Here is a 23,574-nt window from a genome sequence, read left to right as displayed (position 1 = left end):
GTCTAGATGTGAATTATACTATGCAGGTGATTATGAATAGGTTACATATAAATGTGATATCACCTTGTAAAAGAATCATCTGTGGAGTTTTGCACTTGTAGTGAGTCTTAGAACCACAGATACCTAGGAACAGTATACTTTATTTTTCTATTCAGTAAGGATCTTTATTTGCTAGCTCATAGTGTAAACTTGAGCTTTTGTGCACTTTTGAAAAACGATATTGAAAAACGTATTAATCATAACTTTCCCGTAATTTCACAGTCTTGCCATCACACAGTGTAAAGTGGGGAGATTGCCCTTTCTTCCACTTTCCTCTTTCCCTTATAATGAGTCCTTCCTAGTGCTGACTGTCTCTCTGCAAATGAACAGTTAAGCTCATTTGCTGCAGTGCTGTCCTTAGGCATGCAGAACAGTTGGTCAGTGCCCTCTTTATGACAACTCTTTATGCTTGAGTATGGTGATTAAAGTGTCTCTTGGCTCTCTTTTGCCAGGATAAACAACCTTAACTCATTGATAGGCTTTCCTCACAGGCCCGGTTTCCGAACACTTTAATCATTTTCTTGCCATTCTTCTTTGGACCGTCTCTAATTGCTTCACCTTCATTTTGAGATAGAATCTGATGAGTGGACCAAATTTGGGTTTGATGAGTTATTTAATGAGTAATGTAGAAATGAAAGGAAATGGTGCTGTTTAAAACAAGAACACTAAATGAGGGGTCAGCAGACCCGCTTCTGTTTCACACTTCCTCTGTTACGTATTGATATTGAATTGGAAGTCAAATTTTGACAAGTCATCTAGAAGTCTTCAATCTTCAATGTATCATGTGTAAATTTGGAATAAACATATCTTCCTTGCAGGCATCCTATTGTGAAGTTCAGATGAGATCATGTATGAAGTGCTTTTTTGGACATCAAAGTGGTATATCGACCCTATGGATCAGGGACCTTTCCAAATGATTTGCACATATTAACTCATCTAGGTAAAGGTTTCATTTATGGCTTCTTTTGAGAAAATGGAAATACAGGGACACACCCGTTGTCAAAATGCTAGTAAGTGACACAATCCATTCAGACTAGATTTCTGGGACAAAGGAACTAGGTAGATTGCCTTGAGAGTCAGCTTTAGGTACAAGGAGAGAACCTTCCTTGATAAATAAAGTGGGGAATGATTGAGAATGATACAAGATATCAACTTTAGGCCTCTACATACATGCATGAAATTTACATGCACACACATGTGTGAATACTCACATGAACTCACACACATGTACATGCATATGCATGCACAGATGCAATAGCAAATAATGAAAAAAGAAGGCCATGAAATTGAAGAAAAGTGGGAAGGATATATGGGAAAGCCTTGAAGTAAGAAATGGAAGGGTGACATGCTGTATTATATTATAATTCTGAAAAGATAAAAAGAAAGAATTATTGAAATTGGAAAAACTGAAATAGTGCTCTAAATTTTGGGCTTAGGATCTACAGTTTGTAAATAGTCTCTGAGCTCTAAGAAGTTATCATGGTCTCATTTGACTTTTCTGTCAATTTCTATGGTAATTTTCACACTTGTAAATGTATCGATAATACATTCCTTATAGTTAAATGGTACACAAAGATACTAAAGGAAGGTCAACATCTAACTGAGTTTTCTTCTCTAGTAATATATAAAGGCCGCGAAGAGTTAAAAAAGAACTTTGGGGAGCCAGAGAGATGGCTTAGAGGTTAAGAGCACTGTCTGTTCTTTCAGAGGATCTAGGTTTAGTACCTACCACTCACATGGCAGCTCATAACCATTTGTACCAGTTGCAGTGAATCCAACGTCCTCACATACAGACATACATGTAGGCAAAACACCAATGCACATAAATATAAAAATAAATTTTAAAAAGGACTTTGGAAGAAATGGTAGAAGAATTTCTATTAATTATAAAAACTATTTGAATAATCACAGGAAAATAAGAATGTATATAACACAGTGTGGACGTTATGTTATAGAAAACTTTACTGAAAATCTGCTTATATTTGAGTAATTGTACTACACTTCCATACTTTTATTAATACCTGGTGTATATAGACTACGGTATGAACCTTATGCTTAAATTGGATCTATTGACAATGGTTTTAACGATAGTGTTGTAATGTTATCAGAGGCTCTTTTATCTCAGACAGTCAAATGAAACATGATTTTGTAAGATTATAGAATGTTTACTGGGGAAAAACCCTAAATAATAGCGAAAGCACCAAGGCTGTCTTTTAGAAGAACTTAATTTCATTGAATTATGAATGTTATCATTGAACTAAAAATCTGTGTTGTATACCATGATGTTTTTCAGAAGAATAAACTCTGATGAAAGCATTCAGTTTCTTTTAAAAAGCATTTTCTTTAAAAAATATCATGTTGAAATTGGTTATTTAAGTAATTTGTTTAGTGGGAAGTTTATTTTCTACAGGAAATGATAAATAAGAGCAATTTTTTTATTGTTAGAATAAAATGAACAGAGCCATTTTTAAAGATTTAAAAATGTATATTTTAGCAATCACATTATGTGGCTCCAAGTACTTTTTCATCTTTGGGTCAGTAGTTCTCAACCTGTGGATTGCAACTCCTTAGCAATTGCATATCAGATACCCTACACATTAGATATTTATATTATAATTCACGACATTAGAGAAATTACAGTTATAAAGTAGCACCAAAAATAATTTTATGGTTGGGGTGACTACCATAACATCAGGAACTTTATTAAAGTTTTACAGCATCAGGGAAGTTGACAACCACTGCTTTGGAAGGAGCTATAACAAAATCTCAGTGCAACTTACCAAAGTGTACTTTGTCAATGACCTTGAGACCTAGATTAATATGTACCATGAAGTTTGTAGCACATTCTAGCCCCTACTTTGTAGAACATATGGTCTCAGAGGGACTACTCAGTGGTAAATAAAGCAAATGTGTGTTGACATTTTTATCATGATTTTTGAAAGATGATAAATGAATAAAATTGCATAAAGGCTACTTCTGAGGGATATTTTCAAAGTACATCTAGAAGAAAGGAAGACAGAGAAGTAAGACATGAAATAAACCCGAAATGTTGATTTTTGGTAAACAGCTTGATTTTCCTCCTGCGATACTAATTTTTCTCTCAAAAATTTTATGTCTTTTTGAGGGGTTGTATTAATCTCTTGAAATAGAGCAAAATATTTTTCCATCATGTAGATGAGGAAACCGGGGTAGAGAAAGATAAGTGCCCAAGGTTTCAGAGCTGTATAGTAGTCAAAGTGTTACCCACCACTTTTTTGTTACACGGAACTGAAAAATCTCTCAGGCCAGTCTAAGTTCCTGCAAATCCCCAGGCCTTTAAGAGAGTATTGGACATTCGAGACACCAAAGTCCCTAATGAAAAAGAAGGAAAACAAAAAAGTGTGACAAGAGAGATGTTCTTCTGTTTGGGGCTACTAAGTAGGTCACCCACTAAAAGGCTATTTTGGTCTAAACATTTTGGATTGCATGTAGTACATAGAACAGCATCAGCGACCTGATTCTTCATTTTTAAGATCTGAGAAAAATCAAAGGAAGGTTTTTCAGTGAGGGAGAGCATGGACCATTTGAGTTGCTCTGGTGAATGTTAGTTGAGGAACTAACCAGGCTTGCCCTGTAGATTTTCTATGAGCCATCATCCATTAAAAGTGGTGCTAAGCTTATGGGGGAGTAAGCTTTAGATTTCTAGCCTGTAGCAACCTGCAGTTTCTGCCACCCCCGCACTCTCTCTCTCTCTCTCTCTCTCTCTCTCATTATTCTCTTGGTTTTTTTTTTTTTTTTTTTTTTGGTCTTTTCTTCTTGGATAGATTCGACAACGTTTTAACATTTAATTTCCTATAAAAGGCCTCTCATAGGAAATGGCTGCTCGCTATGATTTTGTTCTCTGCTCTTTTGGCTCCCAGGTACATTGGGGTTAAATGAGAAGATTTCCTTTATAGTTTCCTTCACAGTAGAGATAGGAACTTTGTTATTAAGTAGCAAAATGAGACATCTAAGAAAACAGTAAACTTTCACTGTTCAATTTGGCCCTCTTTCCCAAACATCTAGCTTAGGATCAGTATTCCTAGTAATTTTTTTCTAAAATTTACATATTCATGCTTGATAATGAAAACATTTTATTCTTTGAGAATTGCATATTATATATTCTTTATTATTATTATTTTTGTCCCTTCTTTCTTTTTTTATTTGATATATTTTTTATTTACATTTCAAATGATATCCCCTTTTCTGGCCCCCCACTCCCCGAAAGTCCCCTAAGCCCCCTTCCCTCCCCCTGTTCTCCCACCCACCCCTTCTCACTTCCCTGTTCTGGTTTTGCCCTCTGATCCTACTCTTTTCTCTTCTTAAGCTCCTCCCAGATGCTCTCCCACCTCCCTATACACCTAAAAGAAAACAAAACAATAAACCAAAGGGGGGAAAAAACCCACAAATACCCATGGAATCCAATTTGCCTATTCCTGGGCATAGGGCCTGCCCTAGAGTGTGGTTGGTACACCCAGTGTCTCTCCATGGAAGAAAACTGATTTCCTCTCCCAGAAGGTATCTATAACAAATAGCTTCTTGGTTTGGGGTGGGATTCTTGGGTTCACTTTCCCTTATGGGTGCTGGGATTTTGTCTGGTTTGCTTGTGCACGTCTTATGTAATTCTGAGCTGTTTTTAAAAAATTCTTCACACTTTTAAAATCAAAATGATTTAATATGTCACCTTATTTTTTAATGTACAGTATAAAAAATTCAGTATAACATCCAAAAAAGAGAACAGGAAAGTCTAAATTTAAGGGGCTAAGGAAGGACTGGACTGGATGCAGGCAATGGACATGAGTTATGAAAGAGGACCTAAAGCTAATTGTTTTTCTAATTCTAAATTTGCCATTGAATCTTTGTAATTTTTGTGGTGGATAAATGTATAAAATGTTTGATAGCAAAGTGTAAATTGTAATGCAAAGCTTCATAGCTTCTGTTCCAAATGCCAATCCTAGTATAGAAGTTCATTGATCTATATAGACTTTGGGTCTGGTGAATTTTGATGCATAATATTTTTATTTCCAATATGTTTATAATAAACTTTATGAAATTAAAAATATCTTAAACTATTCTCTTCCCCCTACTAGTCCAGAAGGATAATTTAGAATGATATAGACAATTTGACCTTGGTAAATAGTATCTACCCACATTCATCAACTACAGCTGTTATTCCCTAGAAGGATCTGGGGAAGTACATATTCCAGTAATAAGAAACAAAAATCCTACCTGTCAGCCCTGCCTAATCTATTGTCTGTTCCCTGTTGTGCCAGAAGATATAGGAAAGGACAGGGATTACTTTGAAATAACCAGCCATCTATTAAACAGGAGTGGAGCGATGGATTTATCTGATATGTAGCATTAAATTGCAGAGACATTCAAATTAATCATGCGATGCAATTTTTTTATAAGCTTAGAATTTCCTTTTCTTTTCATTCCTTTTTTTTCCTGCAGCGACTAAGGAGGAAAAAGGGATTAGAGAGAGTATGAAAACTGTTGGCATGCTTATTCTGTTGGCTACTTAATTTATTAGCAGATATGGGAACTGCCTTGGGATAATGATTTAACATGCAGGCTGGGAAAGGGCTTAGTCTCAGACATACCTGTTCCAAAATTGTGTTAATCCTTTCGACTTCACAGTCAATCAAGTATCGTTTTTCCTGCCTTCTGTCCATTTCTTCAATGATGCGTCTGAATTCCTGGATGTCCTTTATGTTTCCCACAGACCTTGCTGTCACTTGCCAGTTGTTTTGCACTGCTGCTTCCATAATTGCTTGTAGGATGGAAAACCCTGAAGGAAGGAAAAACAGCTATACTAATTTTTCTTGGAAAAACATTTCTGTGTTTAGGTGTTAAAGATTCCACTGAGTTTCTATTCACAGCCCATTGGGTCGCTTCAGACTTTATCCACTGGAGAGACCAAGTGACCCTCACAGCTCCAACCTCAACTCTCCAGATGATTGGCACCTCCATGTTGGTGTTTTGTTTCAAAGATAAGAAGATTCTATCATTTGTGAGCGCCATGGGCATAGGTGTTTATCAAGTCCCTTTTGTTTTGATACGCATTATCAAAATATCTTTGGAATGAATGCCAAGAACCACTTAGGTCTGGCTGTAATTTTCTCTGTTGCATTTGAAGCTCCTTTCTTTCATCTTTCACTTAATTCTTCAGAATTACAGGTTAAAAGAAACCCACAGCAAAACATTATAAATAGCTACTAGTGCTAGGGCCGTATTAAAACAAGCTGAAAGCACATGTGGATGGGAGTATTGAACAAGATAAATTGTATCTCCCAGATAAAGTCAGTATGATTTTGTGAAAGACAGGCTCCAATATAGACTGTTACTGTTTGGTTATATAGGGATTCTATTAAATATTCAATAGAATTTTTTTTGTCAAGTATTTATCTTTCCCAACCAAATTTACCAGGAGTTCCTGGTCTTGCATTAGCTAATTTGGATCCGACAAACATTAGCAACTAACCTCCCATAGAGCTCTGTTCAAAAGAAAGGAAAGAGCTACTTGGAGTTATAGGCAGCTCATGCTTCTAATGTCAGAATTTGGGAGGTTGATACAGGAGGATTGAGAAAAGTCCAAGACCACCCTGATGTTGACAAAGAGATTCTATCTTGAAAATCCAAAATCAACCAGACAGAGGTAGCACAGGCCTTTAATTCCAGCACTTGGGAAGCAGGGCAAGGTAACTTTGTGAGTTCAAGGCCAGCCTGGTCTAAGCAGTGAGTTCCAGAACAACCAGAGATAAAAGGAGAAGCCTTGTTTCAAAAAACAAAACAAAAACAACCCAATCCAACCATCACCACCACCAAAACCCTAAACCAAACCAAAGAGACAAATAAGCAAACAAGCAAGCAAGTGAACAAGCCCCCAAGTACAAAGTAATAAGCACAATGACACAAACTTTTTATGCATATCTTCTTTTAGAGTAGTCACATTTCTAATAATATCTCATATCTCTACTTGCATTTCCTGCATGAATCTGTAATCTGAGTAAAACCTCATCAAGAATAGACAACTTTATTGGGATATTATCAAAATAATCTCCCTACTCTCAATAGGAGTGAGTGATAGACATGATTTGCAAATCCCAATTATCTATGATGTAATAGATCCATGGCCACAGAAGCAGAGGATGGAGGAAGTGGTGATGCCTTTTGAACACATTCCGGGTTCTCTGCTGTGGTGTAAGTAGGCTGAGGATCAGAGTTGTCCTCATTGTACTATAGAAAATGGTATTGGCATTTGGAGAACATGCTTCAGGGAGATGGCAGTAGTGACTCAGCCGGTCATTATAACTCCTTTGTGTGCTGGGTGTGTGCAGGAAGAAGATCACAAACGAGACCCAAGCACTTGGTAATTTCCAAATGAGCAATTTCAGCACAGGAGCTCAAAATTACAGATCAGAGCAAATTACCATTGCTTTAAATGTTAATTCTTACTCTTATAAAACCAACCGTGCATATTTATTTCTCAGATTTACATTTTCATGTGGGTTTTAGATGTACTCTTCGCTTCAGTGGGAGTTGAGGGCACATAGTGGGCCAAGGCATGAGATGAAGAAATAAACATAGGAAGAAAGAGATTAAAGCATGTGGAAATCTTTCTTAAGCAGTGTATAATAAGGCCTCATTATTTTGAATGCCACTAATTAAGAATTTATGAAAATTCAGTAAGGACTGTGTTGAATTTTATTTTTTGGACTATTTATGAAGAAAATATTGGCTTAAAAATAACTGAAGAAATTACATAGGGATTCTTTGATATATTTGTAGTAAACTTTTTTTTTAAAAAAAGGTCTCTTTAACAAGACACATGTTTAGTCTCATGTTTAGTAGAAAATCCAAATTCTTGTCATCTCTGCCTAATGGTCCTTGTACACAATTTAAGGTGACAGGGAGGAAGATTAATCTCTTTTCCATGTGACAATCTTTCACATTTTTAAGGGATGTTAACATGTCTCACTTTAACCTTATCTTCTCCAGGTTAAAGATGTCCCAATCCTCAACAATTCATTTTATGTGATGATAACTATTTTCCTTTCAGTTCTATCTTTTTTTTTAAATGGATAATTTTCAATGTTTCTAAGTATGTGTTAATTTTGCATAATAACAGGTTTAATGATGGCACGTTTGCACATGAATACAAAGCATTTTTATTATATTCATCTCCCATTATCCAGTTTTGTGCCCCTCCCATTCCCACTATCTCCTTCTTAAGTAGTCTCCCTTCTATTTTCAGATTTTTTAAAAAAAAATTATCTGCGAGCTTTATTACAGTTGCTTACAGGGACATGGGTAAAGGATAATTTATAAGAGCATAACCCTCTTACTAGTGGCTATTCTACTGAAAAAATGTCTCTCCCACATTGAGTAATGATTAATTGACTGTAGATATTCAGGGAAGAATGTAGCTTCACAAGTCTCTCCACAGTGGATACTATTACATGCTTATAAGCCCTTAGGGAGGGGTGGATCTTCATGGGCTTTCTTTACTCACTCGTAACAGGATGTTGACTTGTCAATATTTTATTGGCATTGATATTTCAGATATTATCTGAACAGTAAGTATAAATGGCTATAGGATTACTGCTCATTTTGATGTAGGTTATTTTAGCTGCACATTTATTTTAGTTTCTGGGTGGGGGAAATCCAGGGCAATATGAATGCAAAGCTAGCACCATATCACTTAGATATGTCCCCAGCCTGGATTGATAATATATTTAAATAGCCAAATTCTATAAATTTGTATCAAGGTTGGATTCAGCAGAAACTTGTTAGTTCTGATAAAGCTTTAACAACTAACTCTCTGTGCATGTGTTAATGTCCATTGAATTTTACCCTGCTTTTGTCTTTCTTTAATCCCTCTTCCCGGACTGGTCCTTACTTATTTGTTTTCATGTTCTTTCAAACCTGAAAAATGGTACCATTTACTCTTTTAGTACTTTGTTACCTGTTTAGTGTAACTGCACATCTCTCCCTTTACCAAGCATACCCTACTACTTGTAGATGTTTCTGGGTGTTTCTCTTCTTCCAGTAAAGGTTCCTTTAATGCCTTCTTATTAATTTCCCCAGATATGCCTTATTTTGTATTCAAGATAAATCAATCAAAAGCATTGAAAAGGCATTTTGAATCACAGATATTTTAAAATTGCAAAATACAATCTATTAAGTATATTACACAGGATGCTATGCTAAAGTTTAGTTGTCAACAATGTGAATACACTAACAAGGAAAGATTTCTACTACAGAATGGAAAAAAGCTAACAAATTAGCATTTATAATATAGCTCTATTATTATATTACATTTTATTCATTTTTGCTAAAAATGCCCATGTTTGTATATTCTGGGGGAAAATCTGCAAGAACTATTACTGTTTTCTCAGAGACACAGAATTATGAAGACATCCCACATCCCACTTGGTTATATAATGTTTGGTTCTTTAACAAGAGACAGGTATTATTTTCTGCAAGGAAAAACTGATAAGACTTTAAGAGTCCAGCTCTTGGTGTTCTCTTGGAGTGCTAGACTATTCAGATGACAGAACAACATTCCACTATGTGCTTCCTCTTAATAAGCAACAATTTTCATAGATCTTTTTATACTTCTGTTCTTTGAACCCTGGGAATGTGTTACCTAATCAAAAACTCAGCAGAAGCAGCACACTGATTTTTGATGAGTGTGTTGGTTATGCATCTTTCTTACATTTTTTTTCTGAGCAAGTCACAACTGTGGCTTAGCACTACACTGTTCTTTTTTATTCAGTTGCCCAGTGTCTGCTTGAGCATGGGGCTGTTGCAATCTAGAACCCGAGGGGAATGGTCAACTCAGTTCAGTAATGTCAGTGAGCAATCCAAGCTGTGCTTTTTATTTGTTTTCATACCCAATTTATCATAGTTTCACTGACTCTGTTCCGGCTGACCAAAGCATAAATAGAAGCTTGAGGGAGAAAGAAAGAAATGTTTGACTTGGCAGAGCAAAACCAGGTGCTAGTGTTTGTAGGAGGTGAGGTTTGCAACAAAGTCCTGGCTTTGTAAAAATAAAGCCTGCTGTTTTGGCAGCTTCAGGATTGTCATCTGCCCTGCGTGAGTTTTCACATGCCCAGCTTTGGAAGTCTCAAAGCTACTTTGATTTGAGCAGCAAATTATCTCATCTGGATTCCAAACCACCAATGGCGTTCTTGCCCTTACTCCTCCTCATTTTAAATGGTGGGAGTTATCATATAGATAACTGGCTGATTGAGAGCTTACCCTCTGCATTTGACCAAAGTAACATGGGAGGACGGCAATAAAGGAGGGACAGGGCAAGTAGGCATAAGGGACTGGATCATAGTCAGAACCAGTTGATTTCTAATGCACCGCTTATTGAGCATCTCTTGGTAAACAAGCAGACCATCTCAGTTAGAGGCTGTGCAGGGATGCTGCTCTGTACAGCTACATCATCCTTTGGTACCAAAAAGCTTACTTCTGCTGAAGAGAGATACCTGACTTAAGGTTGTGCCTCCTCCCCAGGCCATCCTGCATCCAATGATGGATAGCAGCCAAGTATAGAGGCATGATCATTCCAAACTTCCAGTGGGATAACTAATGTGCAGCCTCAGCTTCAGAGCTCTAATGCCTTGGCATGGGTGTACCATAGCTTCCCTTACTTAGCCAACTTGCCACTTCTTTGAATAAGTGCTGCCAATGAGTAGACTCACCAAGAGCCTTTTGGCATATGAATTGACATTTCAACATCTGTTCTTAGGAGTACTCAGTTCATGGCCATTAGTTTGACCTCACAAAAAGGATGACAGCAGATACAAAAAGCTCTCAAATCTATATTGTCGAAATCATGCTCCAAGGGAAAGAAGGCCAGGTTTCTTTTTTTTTTTCTTCTTTTTTTCACTGTTTAAACAAAATGTAAAAATACTTCATGCTGAACAAATTTAGTATTTTCTCTGGGAAAAAATCCCAAACAAACAGAAAAACAATCAACAGGATTTTGGGATACAGAAAATGATAATGAAAACATCCAAGAAAATATACTGACAATGAACTCTCTAGGTACTTCTGATGTGGTCTCTCTAACAGTGTCCCAGATGACAGAAGTCTAGTATTTATGAACAGCCTTTACAGAAGAAGTGTTGGTGGCATTTATAAACATTTGTGCCTGGTAAGGTTTCTTAGAGGATTTGCCATAAAATTTTCAAAAGTATAATGGATAACTCTTGCTTTTTTTAACTCTCCCATTTTGGCTCCTAGAATCTCATTTAGCATATGCTAACTTACTGTATAGCCAAGGCTGACCTTGAAATCAACAAATACTAGGAATACAGGCATAGATGATCTTATCTGGCAATATTGCCCTTATTCTGTTCCTTCCTTCTTTCCTTTCTGTCTTTTTATTTTTTAAAGATTATATATATATATATATGAATAATACCAGAAGAGGGTATCAGATCCCATTACTGATGGTTGTGAGTCACCTCATGGGTGCTGGGAATTGAACTCAGGACCTCTGGAAGAGCAACCAGTGCTCTTAACCACTGAGCCATCTCTCCGCCCCCACCCCCACCCCGTCTTTTTATTTTAAGATTCACATTTATTCCTTAAGTATGGATTCTTTTTTATATTTCTAATAATGTTAATGTCTTTATTGCATCTATAACATATGCAATGTCTAGTTGAACTTAGTTTATCGTACTTTTAGTGTTGCTTCTAATACATTTTGATGAGCATGTGTCTAGCATTTTTATGAAACTGGTATTCTTGTTCACTCAGATGAAACTAGCCAAATGAAAATTGCTCTTCTTTTCTTATGTTTGTAGTTGCCTGGGCTGCAAACTCCAACCTTATACAACCTCATACTTGCTATTTCTTAAACATCTTTGATCTGCATGGACTTTGAAATAAATTTATCTTAAATGCTGTGGCAAAATAAGGACACAGAGAAGCTTGATATAGAATATGAAGGTGGTTTCAGAGACAGAGGTAAAAAGGGAAACCACAAGCAGAGGCAAGAGATGATGACAAGCCCAATCCCTCAGTTTGCATTGCTCTTTGCCATGTCCAGGAGGCCAGATGGATAAAAATCTGACCTCAGAGCCGATAATTCAGAGTATGATTATTCATATCACACAATTTATTCCTTAAAAATAACCCATAGCACACTTGGACCCACAATTAGTTATTCTGTTGTTGCTAGCGTTCACTTTAGCTCCATTTAAACAGTTTGGTCTCATAAAAAGCAATATAGTGAGAGTCTAAACTTAAGATGTTAATACAGAAAAGGTTCCCTATGTGAAAAGCTTTCGCTTGGAAGATCAAAAACCCCTCTCTATTTGCATATGAATGCCAATCTGTGAATTTTATGGAACATAACAAAAACAAACTTTCATTCACACCCAACTCCATTTACCCATGGCAAAGTAAGTTTTCTCCGGAGCTTTTATTCTTCATAACTGTGTTTGTTTAAGTCATTCTTTAATTAAGCACTGACCTTCTTCAAATCTTCTCTTCCTTAAAGCTGCATTATTAGGATGGCCCTTGGCTAATTTGTGGAATCAATGACTGTAATGTGCTCACTGGTTCTGTGTCTTCTTTACCTCTTCCTTAAATATATTTCTTTCAACTCAGAGCATGCTCTTGGGCTAGACTGTTCAATACTTTGAACCTTCCTCCACGGAGAACTTATATTTTACAAACTTGGAATTAAAAGTCCAGAAACTGGAAAGAACCCAGATGTCCCTCAATGGAGGAATGGATACAGAAAATGTGGTATATTTACACAATGGAATACTACTCAGCAATTAGAAACAATGAATTCATGAAATTTGTAGGCAAATGGTTGGATCTGGAAAATATCATCCTAAGTGAGGTAACCCAATCACAAAAGAATACACATGGACTACAGTCACTGAGAAGTGGATATTAATTAGCCCTGAAGCTCTGAATACCCAAGACACAATTAGCATAACAAATGACACCCATGAAGAAGTAAGGAGAGGGTCCTGATCCTGGAAAGGCCTGATCTAGCATTGTAGGGGAGTATCAGGACAGAGAAAAAGAAGGGAGATGATGGGAGTATGGGTGTAGAGAAGAAGGTTTATGGGACATATGGGGAGGGGGGAACTGGGAAAGGGGAAAGCATTTTGGAATGTAAAGAAAGAATTTAGAAAAGAAAAAAGAAAAAATAAAAGTCTTAAAGAATCAAGTTTTAATTGAGAATTTGTAGATAACACTAATTGGTAGGGTATTGTTTGGCAACCTCAGGTATTCCAAGTACCCTAATATCTTACCAAGGGACTCAACTGCTACTTGTCAAGTTTCATGGTGGCCCTGAAGCTGGCAGTGCATGTTCCTACATTTTCCATTTTTCTTGTTCATTCTGTTCCTTATTATGAACCTTGTCTTCCTGCTGGTGAATTATGTAGTTCACTTTCCTCACCCTATGCTGAGAAAATATGCCCAAAGAGATATGTCATTTTCACTGAGTGAATGTACACTTGCTTCACATTATCAGCTGCAAGGGAATTTAGAAGACCATCTGGAGTAGATGTGTTCAACGTCTGGGAAAATCAGAATAGGGAAGCCTCTTATTGTCAGCCAACCACTCTAGGTCTGAAATAAAAATATAAAAGCAACTGGGCTTTGGGTTAAAAGGAGCTCCTACAGTGCTATGTATAATTCTTTTATATTTATGTATGCTACTTAGATAATTGCTCTGGGATCACTTGCAATGCAAATTCACCAAGGGCAAGAGTCAACTACAAGCTGTACTGTGGACTATTGAACACTTAATAGATGTTGTCATGGTTTGAATGTGCAATGTTCCCCACAGATTCTTGTGTTTGGAACACTTTGGTCTCCAGCTGGTGGTGCTGTTTTGAAAGGTTCTCTAACCTTTAGGAGATAGACACTAGCTAGAGGCTGAGTGCCTGGAGGAAATCTTGTTCCTGTTGCTGTTTCATTGTCTGCTCAGATGAGAGCAAAGATGCTCACACTCCTGTGCTCTCTTTTCTTACTATGCTGGACTGGGTCCATAAGCCACAAGACAACACAAACCCTTCTGCTCTGAAGTTTCTTTTGAACACGAATTTGCTTATGGTAATGAGAAAATGTAGATAACATTCAATACATTGCCCTGTTCACTAATACTTTCTCACTTGGTTTCTCAGCCCTGTTGGAAGTAGTAATTTACAACTTTGTTTTTTTTTTTTCCAGACAGGGTTTCTCTGTGTAGCCCTGACTCTCCTGGAACTTACTCTGTAGACCAGGCTGGCCTTGAACTCAGAAATCTGCCTGCCTCTGCCTCCCAAGTGCTGGGATTAAAGGCATGTGCCACCACTGCCCATAATTTCCAACTTTGAGTCTGTGATCAAGTAGTCTCTTTTATAAGAAACTAGTAAATGGACTAATATTTCATGGGTACCTGCAGAAGAAGAATGCCATAGAACCCAATCAGGAAATGTTCTTGAAAGCTGAAGATATGCATACACATACACATATACATATGCATATATCCTCACAGGCACTAGAGGCACATATGGTGCACATACATACATACTTGCATGCAAAACACATATACAAAAACAAATCTTAAGAAAAGAAAATTAAAAATACCTGAGGAGTAAAGCTAAAATTTTATTTACCACAATACATAAAGAAACTATTTCATGCAAGCAATAATTTAAACATGGCATTTGACCACACCCCTTTAGAGATGATGGTCAATCTAACATAGTCTATAGGATGAATGTGAGAACCCAGAAAAACTATCTCAAGCAGACATTTTCCTTGATAAATATTATGACCTGAGTCTTAATGAATAGAAGACTATTGGATGAAAGGTAAAGCCTTATTAAGAGGACAACAGAGAAAAATATAATCATTGGTGGAAAGAGATGTGCAGATTATAGGTAGTGCCCAAGAATTTGTGCGACTAAGAATGATGAAGCAAGCTGTAATCTCTAACACCTGTGTAGATTGCAGTGGGCCTTGGTACCGATTAAGAGTCCCGGTGTGTAAGAGAAGGAAGATATCTTTTAATGCCCACAATTGCTGTGGATTCTATGACTTTTCCATACAAGGGTATTGAATGAAAGGGGAAGTGATTTTTCAAGGAAGTCATGAAAGACTTACAGGCAAAGCTAAAAGGATTGTATCTGTCAGAACACTTCTGTTGAATGTAAACTTTCATTGATTATAAAAATTAATTACTATCCAGAAAATATGGAAAGCTAAAAATAACAGGCAAAATACATGAGCATAGGATCTATTGTTGACTAAAAGTTTCCTCACTGGTTTACAGTTTCTCATATGTACAATTTAGAGATTGTTATTATTTGTTCTGGTTCTCATATTTGAAAATTGTAACAGGCATGGAAGACTTTTGTTCACCTCTGAGAGCCTGATGTCTTGCAACTTAGGTACATTCAATAGTTTCATCAGGAGGCCAAGATGTGAGGAGGATGAAACATTAGTTTGTAACCTTCCTTCCCAGTTCCAAATACATTTTCTCTCCTTCTGGACAAACTCAATTGAAAGAAAATGAACAGTCAAAGTAAGGTGACCTTGGAATACTTCAATGTGCTTTTAGTATATGTAGCACAGGAAATTATGTATTTACACTGTATGTATCTTTTACCCAGGCAGAGTTCTAGAATGCAGAGTATTGTCTCTACCTGAAAATCCTTTTGGTATTTGGGGCTAATAGAATATGTAATGATGAATCAATTTAAAATGACTTTGTATGTATCTCTAACATAAGTGTCTTTGCATTGTGACATCTTTCTCATCACCTACAGAATTGACCTGAGACTATTAGGCTGTCATGTTCTTTGTAGACTCGGTGAGTTTCGACATCTTTTTGGTATTTTAGAGGCTTCCCTGAGTCCAATCCATCTACTTCTTCTGACTTCCTTATTTTTGTTAATTTCTTAATTATAAATTCTGAGTGTTACCTTGGACTTCTTTGCCCTAAGCATATGTGAAGTAAAGTTAATTCATGTTTCGTATGTCTGCATTTTCCTTTACAACTCCAGGACAGCTAGCTCCCTTGAAGCTATTATTAATATATGCTTTGGCCATTGCAATAATCCTTTCCCTTCCATCCAAGCTGTTCTTCTGATTATGTTACATTCTCATTCTAGAATGTAGGTTCCTCTGAAGTAAAATGATACTCTACTTCTAGGGTAGATGAAGAGAATGCAACTGTACTAAGATAAATGGAGACCAGAAGTTAGAGATGAAGGAAGGGAAAATTAGGGCAGAATACCTCTTTAAATATTTCTGTTCATTTCCCCTTACACTTCCTGCTTACTGTTTTACTTGGAAATTCACCCATTTACTAGAGCTATTGGGATTTAAATCAGTAAAAGTTTAAGCCAGTTTATAATTTTGTCAGCCAATCTGGTGGAATATGTCTAGACTCATAGACTTGACAGAGAGAAGCTAACTGACAATACCAGTTCTGGCTTTGACTTCACTTACTCAGAGGCTATATCCAGCTGGGCTAATGCTTTTGCAAAGGATAAACAAGCACATGGGTGTGACTGAATTTAGAAGTGCTTCAGCCAACTAGAATATATAGGTGCCTCACACGTGGGGGGAGTCCAGGGCTACTAACAACTAAGGTTCCAAATCTGATAGTGGATTGTTGGGAAAGTTTATGGGCTAGAAATTTACTTGAATGAAACGTACCTAGAAATTATAAAGTTAGTCATCACAATGGAGGATTAGTCGAGAGGCTAGTCAGCCATGACTTCAAAGGTTTTGTGCACATTTAGGATGAATTCTTAGCTAGAAGTTTGACTTCACTAGCCACTATTTTAGCTCTTCTTTATGATTTTGAGTGAGAGATAGAGTTGTAATATCATATGTACATGGAAGTGTTGATCTGATGAAGAGTTCAGTATTTACCCAGAGAGAAAAGAGCTACAGAATATGGTGAATCAGTTAATGGTAAATGTTCATTTCTTTAGTGTGGAGACCTCACCAGGAGCAGTTAATGAATGAATCTGCACGGCAAACCCTTGTTTCCCTCAAGCCTCTGGGATGTGAAAATGTGGAGCTGTTCTGTATCTTCAAGCTGGCCTACTTTTAAATCTGTGTTCAATTTGCCAGTGTGTTTTAAAACTGTTTGACAACTCCCTTAGGCCATAAAACATGTTTATATTTTGGATTGAAGCCGGATAATCATAATGCTCTGGAATCTTCTTAGGGAAACCTTCCAATCTGTAGTGTTTAACTCTCCAAATATCAACAAGGGAGCATCTTGTTACTTGCAACAACTTGGAATAATCTGGAGGGTATTATCTTAATTGAAATGAGCAAGGTACAGGAAAAATATAGTACCATCTCATTCACATATGGATTCTAAAAATGCTGATCCTATGGAAGTAGAGAGTAGAATAATTGTGGTTAGGAGCTTGGATGGGTATAAGGACAGGTCATAAGGTAATATTGGTGACAAGACATGGTTACAAAAAGAAGGAATTAGTTTCAAGAAATATATAGAAAAGCAACTACAGCTAATAACAATACATTCTTAAAAACAGAAAATGAATATTAAATGTTCTCACTATACAATGGCTATGTATTTATTATTTAGATTTAACTATTTCTCAATGTATATACACATTCTACCAGCGTTTGAATAAGTTGAAAAATATACTGTTATTGAGATGTTCCTTAATATTGATTAACTATTTTGAGTGGAGGACACAGAGCAATGCATGAGGCAGTGATTTGGGGTTTGGTTTAGGAGAGAAACAAGGCAATCAATTTCTATTGAAAAAAAATTAAGCAACTTCGCGAGTTTTGCAATTCACACCTTAGAAGAGAAATGGACTTTCCCTGTCTAGTATTTTATTGGTAGGATTAATGACACCGGGGCCACCGTCAAGGATTACTTTGCTCTCTACTGAGGAACTCAACAGTGTAAAATGCACATTGCCTGTAACTTTAGAACCATGACAACTGCCCAGCTTAGCTGGCCCCACTTGGATAGAAGACTTATTTCTCAGTATGAAATAAATGGCTTGTGCCTTGGATGATCTAGCTGCTTCTTCTCTCCTTACCATTGATGCAGATCACAGCATGAGTGATATGGTGACAGCAGCCATCCTGAGCCACTGTGAAAGTGGATGCAATGAATGGACTACTGTCTGGATGCAGAATGAGTTTGGTTTGCAGAGTTGGCTTTAGAAAGCAGAGAAGATACCCAGGATGGCTTATGCTAATGACTCAAATTCAAAGAAGGGTAGTCTTTGCCAGGGTCTACTTTGCCATACCCCTGGAATAGATCTGGCTATGTTTCTTTTAGCTTTAATAGGAAAGGAAGCTATTGTTAGTTAAGAGGTTGGTGTTGCCAGTCTCTTATTCTAGACACACTAGTTAGGTTTAACTTATTCAGAAATAAGATATATGCTGTCCCTTTGCAACATTAGATATGCCTTATAGACAAACAACATTGTCATTATCAAGGCCATTTTTTAGAGATGCAGACCCTTTAGTTTCTCCTTACGCTTAGTGAACTAGACTACATTTTAAAAATGATCTTCCCATGTGGTCCATTAGCACATCATAACTTGAGTAGTAATGGTCTTGTCACTACTGTATAATTATTCAAACCCACAGGTTAGCTGGTTAGCATAGATGCTTGAAAGCACCAGGTGCTAGAAAGGCTCCTTGTTCAGTAGATATAACAGAAGGGTGGGTTCAGAGGAAACCAGGTCATATATTGGCAAAGTTTTGAGAATGGCCAGCTTGTTGAATATATGTCTAAAAAATCCTTTTACCAGCATGTTAAGAAATGTATGCAGCTGAACTCATGGCATACCAAGTAGCACATTAGGATTTTCATCTTCTGGGGATTGTCCAAGGCTGTAACCAAGGCAGATCAGAGGAAATTCCAACATCTCTAGGCTAAAATAGATACTTCCGTATTCACTTTAAGCAGACATCCTAATTTTCTCTATTCTGTTGTCTTTCTTACCATTTATGGAGACTCACAAGGTCTGTAGTCAGACTGGTGACTACAGCAGCTTCCTGTACAAGTAGGAAGGGCTGTATGCAGACAAATCCGTGGAGTGCAGCTTGTTGTACAGACAAGCAATCTAGAGGGACTGTATTCATTTATTTCTCTCTGCATGGGTGGTATGAGGGAGGTAGACACCTGCTAGGGATCCTTCAGACATGCTCAGAGGTGGAGAATGGGTAATTATAGTCACCTAGTGAAAAACTCTAGCAACATACCTCTGTCCTGTGTGAAATAGTGCTAGACTCCAATTTTTAAAATCCTCCCAAAGTTTGGGATTCCATGGTTATTTTGAAAGAACAAATGATCTTATATCAATTTATACCAATCTATAAGGCATATAATTTTTTGACTTTCTTGGACAAAGTACCAAAACTCACATGAAAATACAAAGAGAAGTAGTATCTTTTATAAGCATCCTCCCTGCCTAACCTCCACTCCAGTTCAGTCAGAGAATGATATGGGGTAAGGACACAATTTTTATAGCTGGTAAGACATTTGCATTGATAATATTCTAAAAGTGGCCTTCAAGCTGCTCCAGATTGTGTCAAGGGTGAAGTTGCTATGCCATCTTTGTTCTGGCTTTGCCATAATTGTGGCTGAAATGAATATGAAAGGTATTTATAAAGTCTTTCCTGTCCCTAGAGCTTGAAAGTCTCCTGTGCCATTTTAATTTGAGCCATTTGGATTGGAATAAAATGAATGCACAGAGGAGGTTAATTATCCTAATTAAAAAAAGAAGTAAAACCATGGTCCTTTTAGGTCAGGAATTTGGACAAACCTCCCTTTGCTCTGTACTTTGGGCATTAGAGAGTTACTTGAATGTCAGAGGAATCACAAAACATCCTCTCCAATCCTCTGCCAAAGTCCCTGGAGCATGACAGAGGGGAATTCTTTTTCAGGAAATGGTGTATGATCAGTCTGTACCTCAGAGCCAGAGAGAGGGTTATCTGGAAGTGGCAGACAGGGGGCATAGCTCAATCAGGATAACTGTGTTGGTCCAACCCCAAACTTTCCTACTCTGTTTTGGATGACAAGAAAACTCAACATAGCTTCAGAAAATAGTACTGTTGTGAGCATTTAAAAAGATGTGCATCATTCTTAGAGTTTCTTGACATCCTTTTATTCAGCTTGCTAAGGCTGTGATGGTATTTTTTTTTTTTTTTTTTTTTTTTTTTTTTACAAAGCATACTCCTCTTGACAGGGAATTTTGGGATTTTCTGGCTCAATATATTGTTGTTGCATTTCTTGGTCCACAGAGGCAACACCATTGTGGTTTCAAATGAGACATTTATTCCTAGAATAGATCAACCCAGCTCTCTTTTTAAAACATGTTTTAGATGAGATATCTCTGTCACACAGTAGGTGCTTGCACAAGATGATTTACTCCTCCCTTACTACTAGGTAAGAATATGATCAAGACAAAAGAATAACCTGTTCTGCTTCCTGGCTGATATTTTTATATATGATATCTATTCAATTTGTGTTCTGGTGATATAGGGAAACATAAAGTCTTAGGTAACGATAAAGTACTTATTTTTCAGTATTGAAGATCAAATTGGCCAATTAGTCAGACAGATATGCTTTTAAATTATCCATGTACCCATGGGATGAATAAGGAAAGAACTTAAAAATCTGTCTTTCAAAATAGACCTTGGATTGTTGAGTGATCAATCTGTGGGTCTATGACAGTTTGCCTAATTCATACAGAATAGTCCAAGAACATTAACATCAATGACTCTTAGCAGAATGCTGGAGAAAGTTGAAGTCTCACTAGACAGACTATCAAACCCTGCATCCTCCTGCCTTTCCTTCTCCATCCATTTTATCTATTCAGTCTTGAAATTTACTTTTGATTATTTGCAGCAAGGATAGGAAATTCAGGATATGGACAGTACTGAATAATGCATACATTTAAATTCTCTTATATTTCATTTTACAGACTTTTTATATTTTGTATTTGAATGTATCTACATGATGTGAGGATGTTAATTTAACTGAAAATACACGGTTCTAGAGGAATTCAGAGATAATCCCAGCTTCTTACACTTAACTTTCATGCATGTTTTGCCTTTGACTCTCGACACTCTTCATCTCCATCTCTTAGGCTTATGCAAAATGCTTGCCCATGTGCAAGGCTTCCTTCCAATCCTCTCTGGAGGAGACAGGATGGTTGTCAGCCTTAGCAATGATTCGGAAGGGCTGGGGTGGAACTCAGTGTCAAAGTGCTTGCTTAGCATCGACAGGGCTTTCAGTTCAACCCACAAAAATGAAGCAATCAACCAAAACTGTGAATGCAAATTTTAGAAGTAGAAAATAAGCAGAAACTTTGTGGCCTCATAACAGCATTTGGTGTATGTGTGGGAGATGGCTCAGTTGTCTCACAAGCCCTATTATCTAAATTCAAATATCCAGAACCCATATAAAAATCCAATATAGTATTGCATACACCTTAAATCCCTGCACTCCAATAGAGAGATGGTAGACAGAGATAGTTTGATCTCCATATCCACACTTGCCAGTTGGGCTGGTATGTGCAGTTACAGTGAACAGGAGATATCTCATTTCAAACAAGTAAGAAATGCCCTTTCCCTCCCTTCCTCCCTCCCTCCCTCCCTCCCTCCCTCCCTCCCTCCCTCCCTCCCTCCCTTCCTCCCTCCTTTTCTCTCTCTTTTTCTCTCTCTCCTCTCTCTCTGGTCTCCCTCTCTCCCTCTCCCCCCTCCCTCCCCCTTCTCTCTCTCTTACACACACACACACACACACACACACACACACACACACACACACACATCATGCTCACAAACAACTGATGAAAGAGGCTTTCAAATTATTCATATCTTCACCAAAACAAACAAAGAAAATGTGCTTGACAATGTACAAAGGACTTCTGAGGTAACTAGCAAGATTCTTTTTCACTGATAGTACTTTTAGGGGTATTTTATAATACAATTACTTATGCATTTGTTTTATACTGCCTCCTGTATTTATATTATGTTTGAATATAAGCAAGCCATGAGAAATAGGCCTTAACTTAAAAATAAGGACTTATGAAACATAGGCGATGCATCTCAGAGTCATATTGGTACTACATTGAAGTAACTGTACATAATCAGGAAAGTATGATACAGGGGACAAGCCTTCCAACGTCTTGGTATTTATTTTTGGAATATGAATTATTTTTTTAGATCTGTAGAGATTCATATGTTGGGATAGGCAGAATTGGCTACTGAGTTTTCCTTTGTGTTTGGGTTGGTGTGGGTTCAAAAATCAGGTCAGGTGATATACAATTGATTTGAAAGTAATTTTTTTCCACACTAAGTCCTATGTTTAATAGATGTGGTTCAGGTAAGCTGCTGGAAACTTTCTTTTATTGTGGGAGGAAGCATCCAGGGGCTCCATCTACTTGGGGGATCAAATCATGTCTTTAGAGATATTTAACACTTATAGAACTTTTGGAGATTGTTTTTGGCCTATTGGTTATAGATCCATTTTGGAGAGAGGGTATAGAAATACATTTGAATCTACTGGCAAAGGAAATCTGGAGGTACTTTGTTAAGACTGCTGCCAAATGCCAGGGCTGCCTGTGGTGGACCTCTCAGCAAGAAAACTTATCTGTGTAATTTTTTTGTCTGATATATTCTAAAGTTCTCTTCTTGCTTTTCAATTAATAATACAAATTTAATTTCAAAGTATCTGGAGAACAATGTAGTCTTTCGGAAGCAGCTGCCAAACTCTTTTATTGAATTCTCTAAGCTGTTTCCCCATGCTTGTCAAATGCTTCCTGATCTTCTATGGGCGTGGTCCTCATCATTTCCTTTCTTTTCTTTATAAAAGATTTATTTATTTATTTATTTATTTATTTATTTATTTATTTAATGTATATGAGTACACTGTAGCTGTCATCAGACACATCAGGAGAGGAGATTAGATCCCATTACAGATGGTTGTGAGGCACCATGTGGTTGCTGGGAATTGAACTCAGGACCTCTGAAAGAGCAGTCAGTGCTCTAAACCACTGAGCCCATCTCTCCAGCCCTGGTCCCCATCATTTCAAAGATACTCATCACTGCCTTTCTGTAGCCTTTCATAGGTAGGTTAAAAATATCTTAATCAATCTCTGCTAATAGTCCTGAGACTCCTCCCTAGTCTTTGAGATAATCCTAAAACTGCTCCTTAGCCTTTGAAATGTCAAAGACCAATGATAGAAGGACAGTGACTGAATTACACTTCCTTTGAGATAGACTCTGTTCAAATTATTTCTTAGTGCTGTATATACAGAGGTCAATCAAGGAGTTACAAAGACAATATAATTATTGGACATCAGAATTAATGGAAGACTTTAGATATCATCTAATCTAGTCTAATCTTTTTATTTTGGCTGGGGTATATGACATACCCAGGAAATTGTGAGAAAGGACATCTAGACAACTGGCTGAGCACTTGAGCACTAAATAGAGATCTCTTTGTAGTTATTTTATTGT

At 37.1% G+C, this 23,574-nt stretch overlaps 1 protein-coding gene across 2 annotated transcripts in view; it reads right to left on the bottom strand.

The window, feature by feature from the left end:
• Positions 1–23,574, bottom strand: part of Gria3 (glutamate ionotropic receptor AMPA type subunit 3) — a 277,086-nt gene that overhangs the window by 135,950 nt on the left and 117,562 nt on the right. For both annotated transcript variants that reach the window (XM_052171184.1, XM_052171185.1), the window contains exon 4: positions 5,661–5,848. In XM_052171184.1, the coding sequence (XP_052027144.1) occupies positions 5,661–5,848 (188 nt within the window). The remainder of the gene's footprint in view (positions 1–5,660; positions 5,849–23,574) is intronic.

This window comes from Apodemus sylvaticus, chromosome X (genome assembly GCF_947179515.1).
Source record: "Apodemus sylvaticus chromosome X, mApoSyl1.1, whole genome shotgun sequence".
Taxonomy (NCBI): domain Eukaryota; kingdom Metazoa; phylum Chordata; class Mammalia; order Rodentia; family Muridae; genus Apodemus; species Apodemus sylvaticus.
Note: the sequence above shows the minus strand (reverse complement) of the source record. Positions and strands in the feature narration are given on the sequence as shown.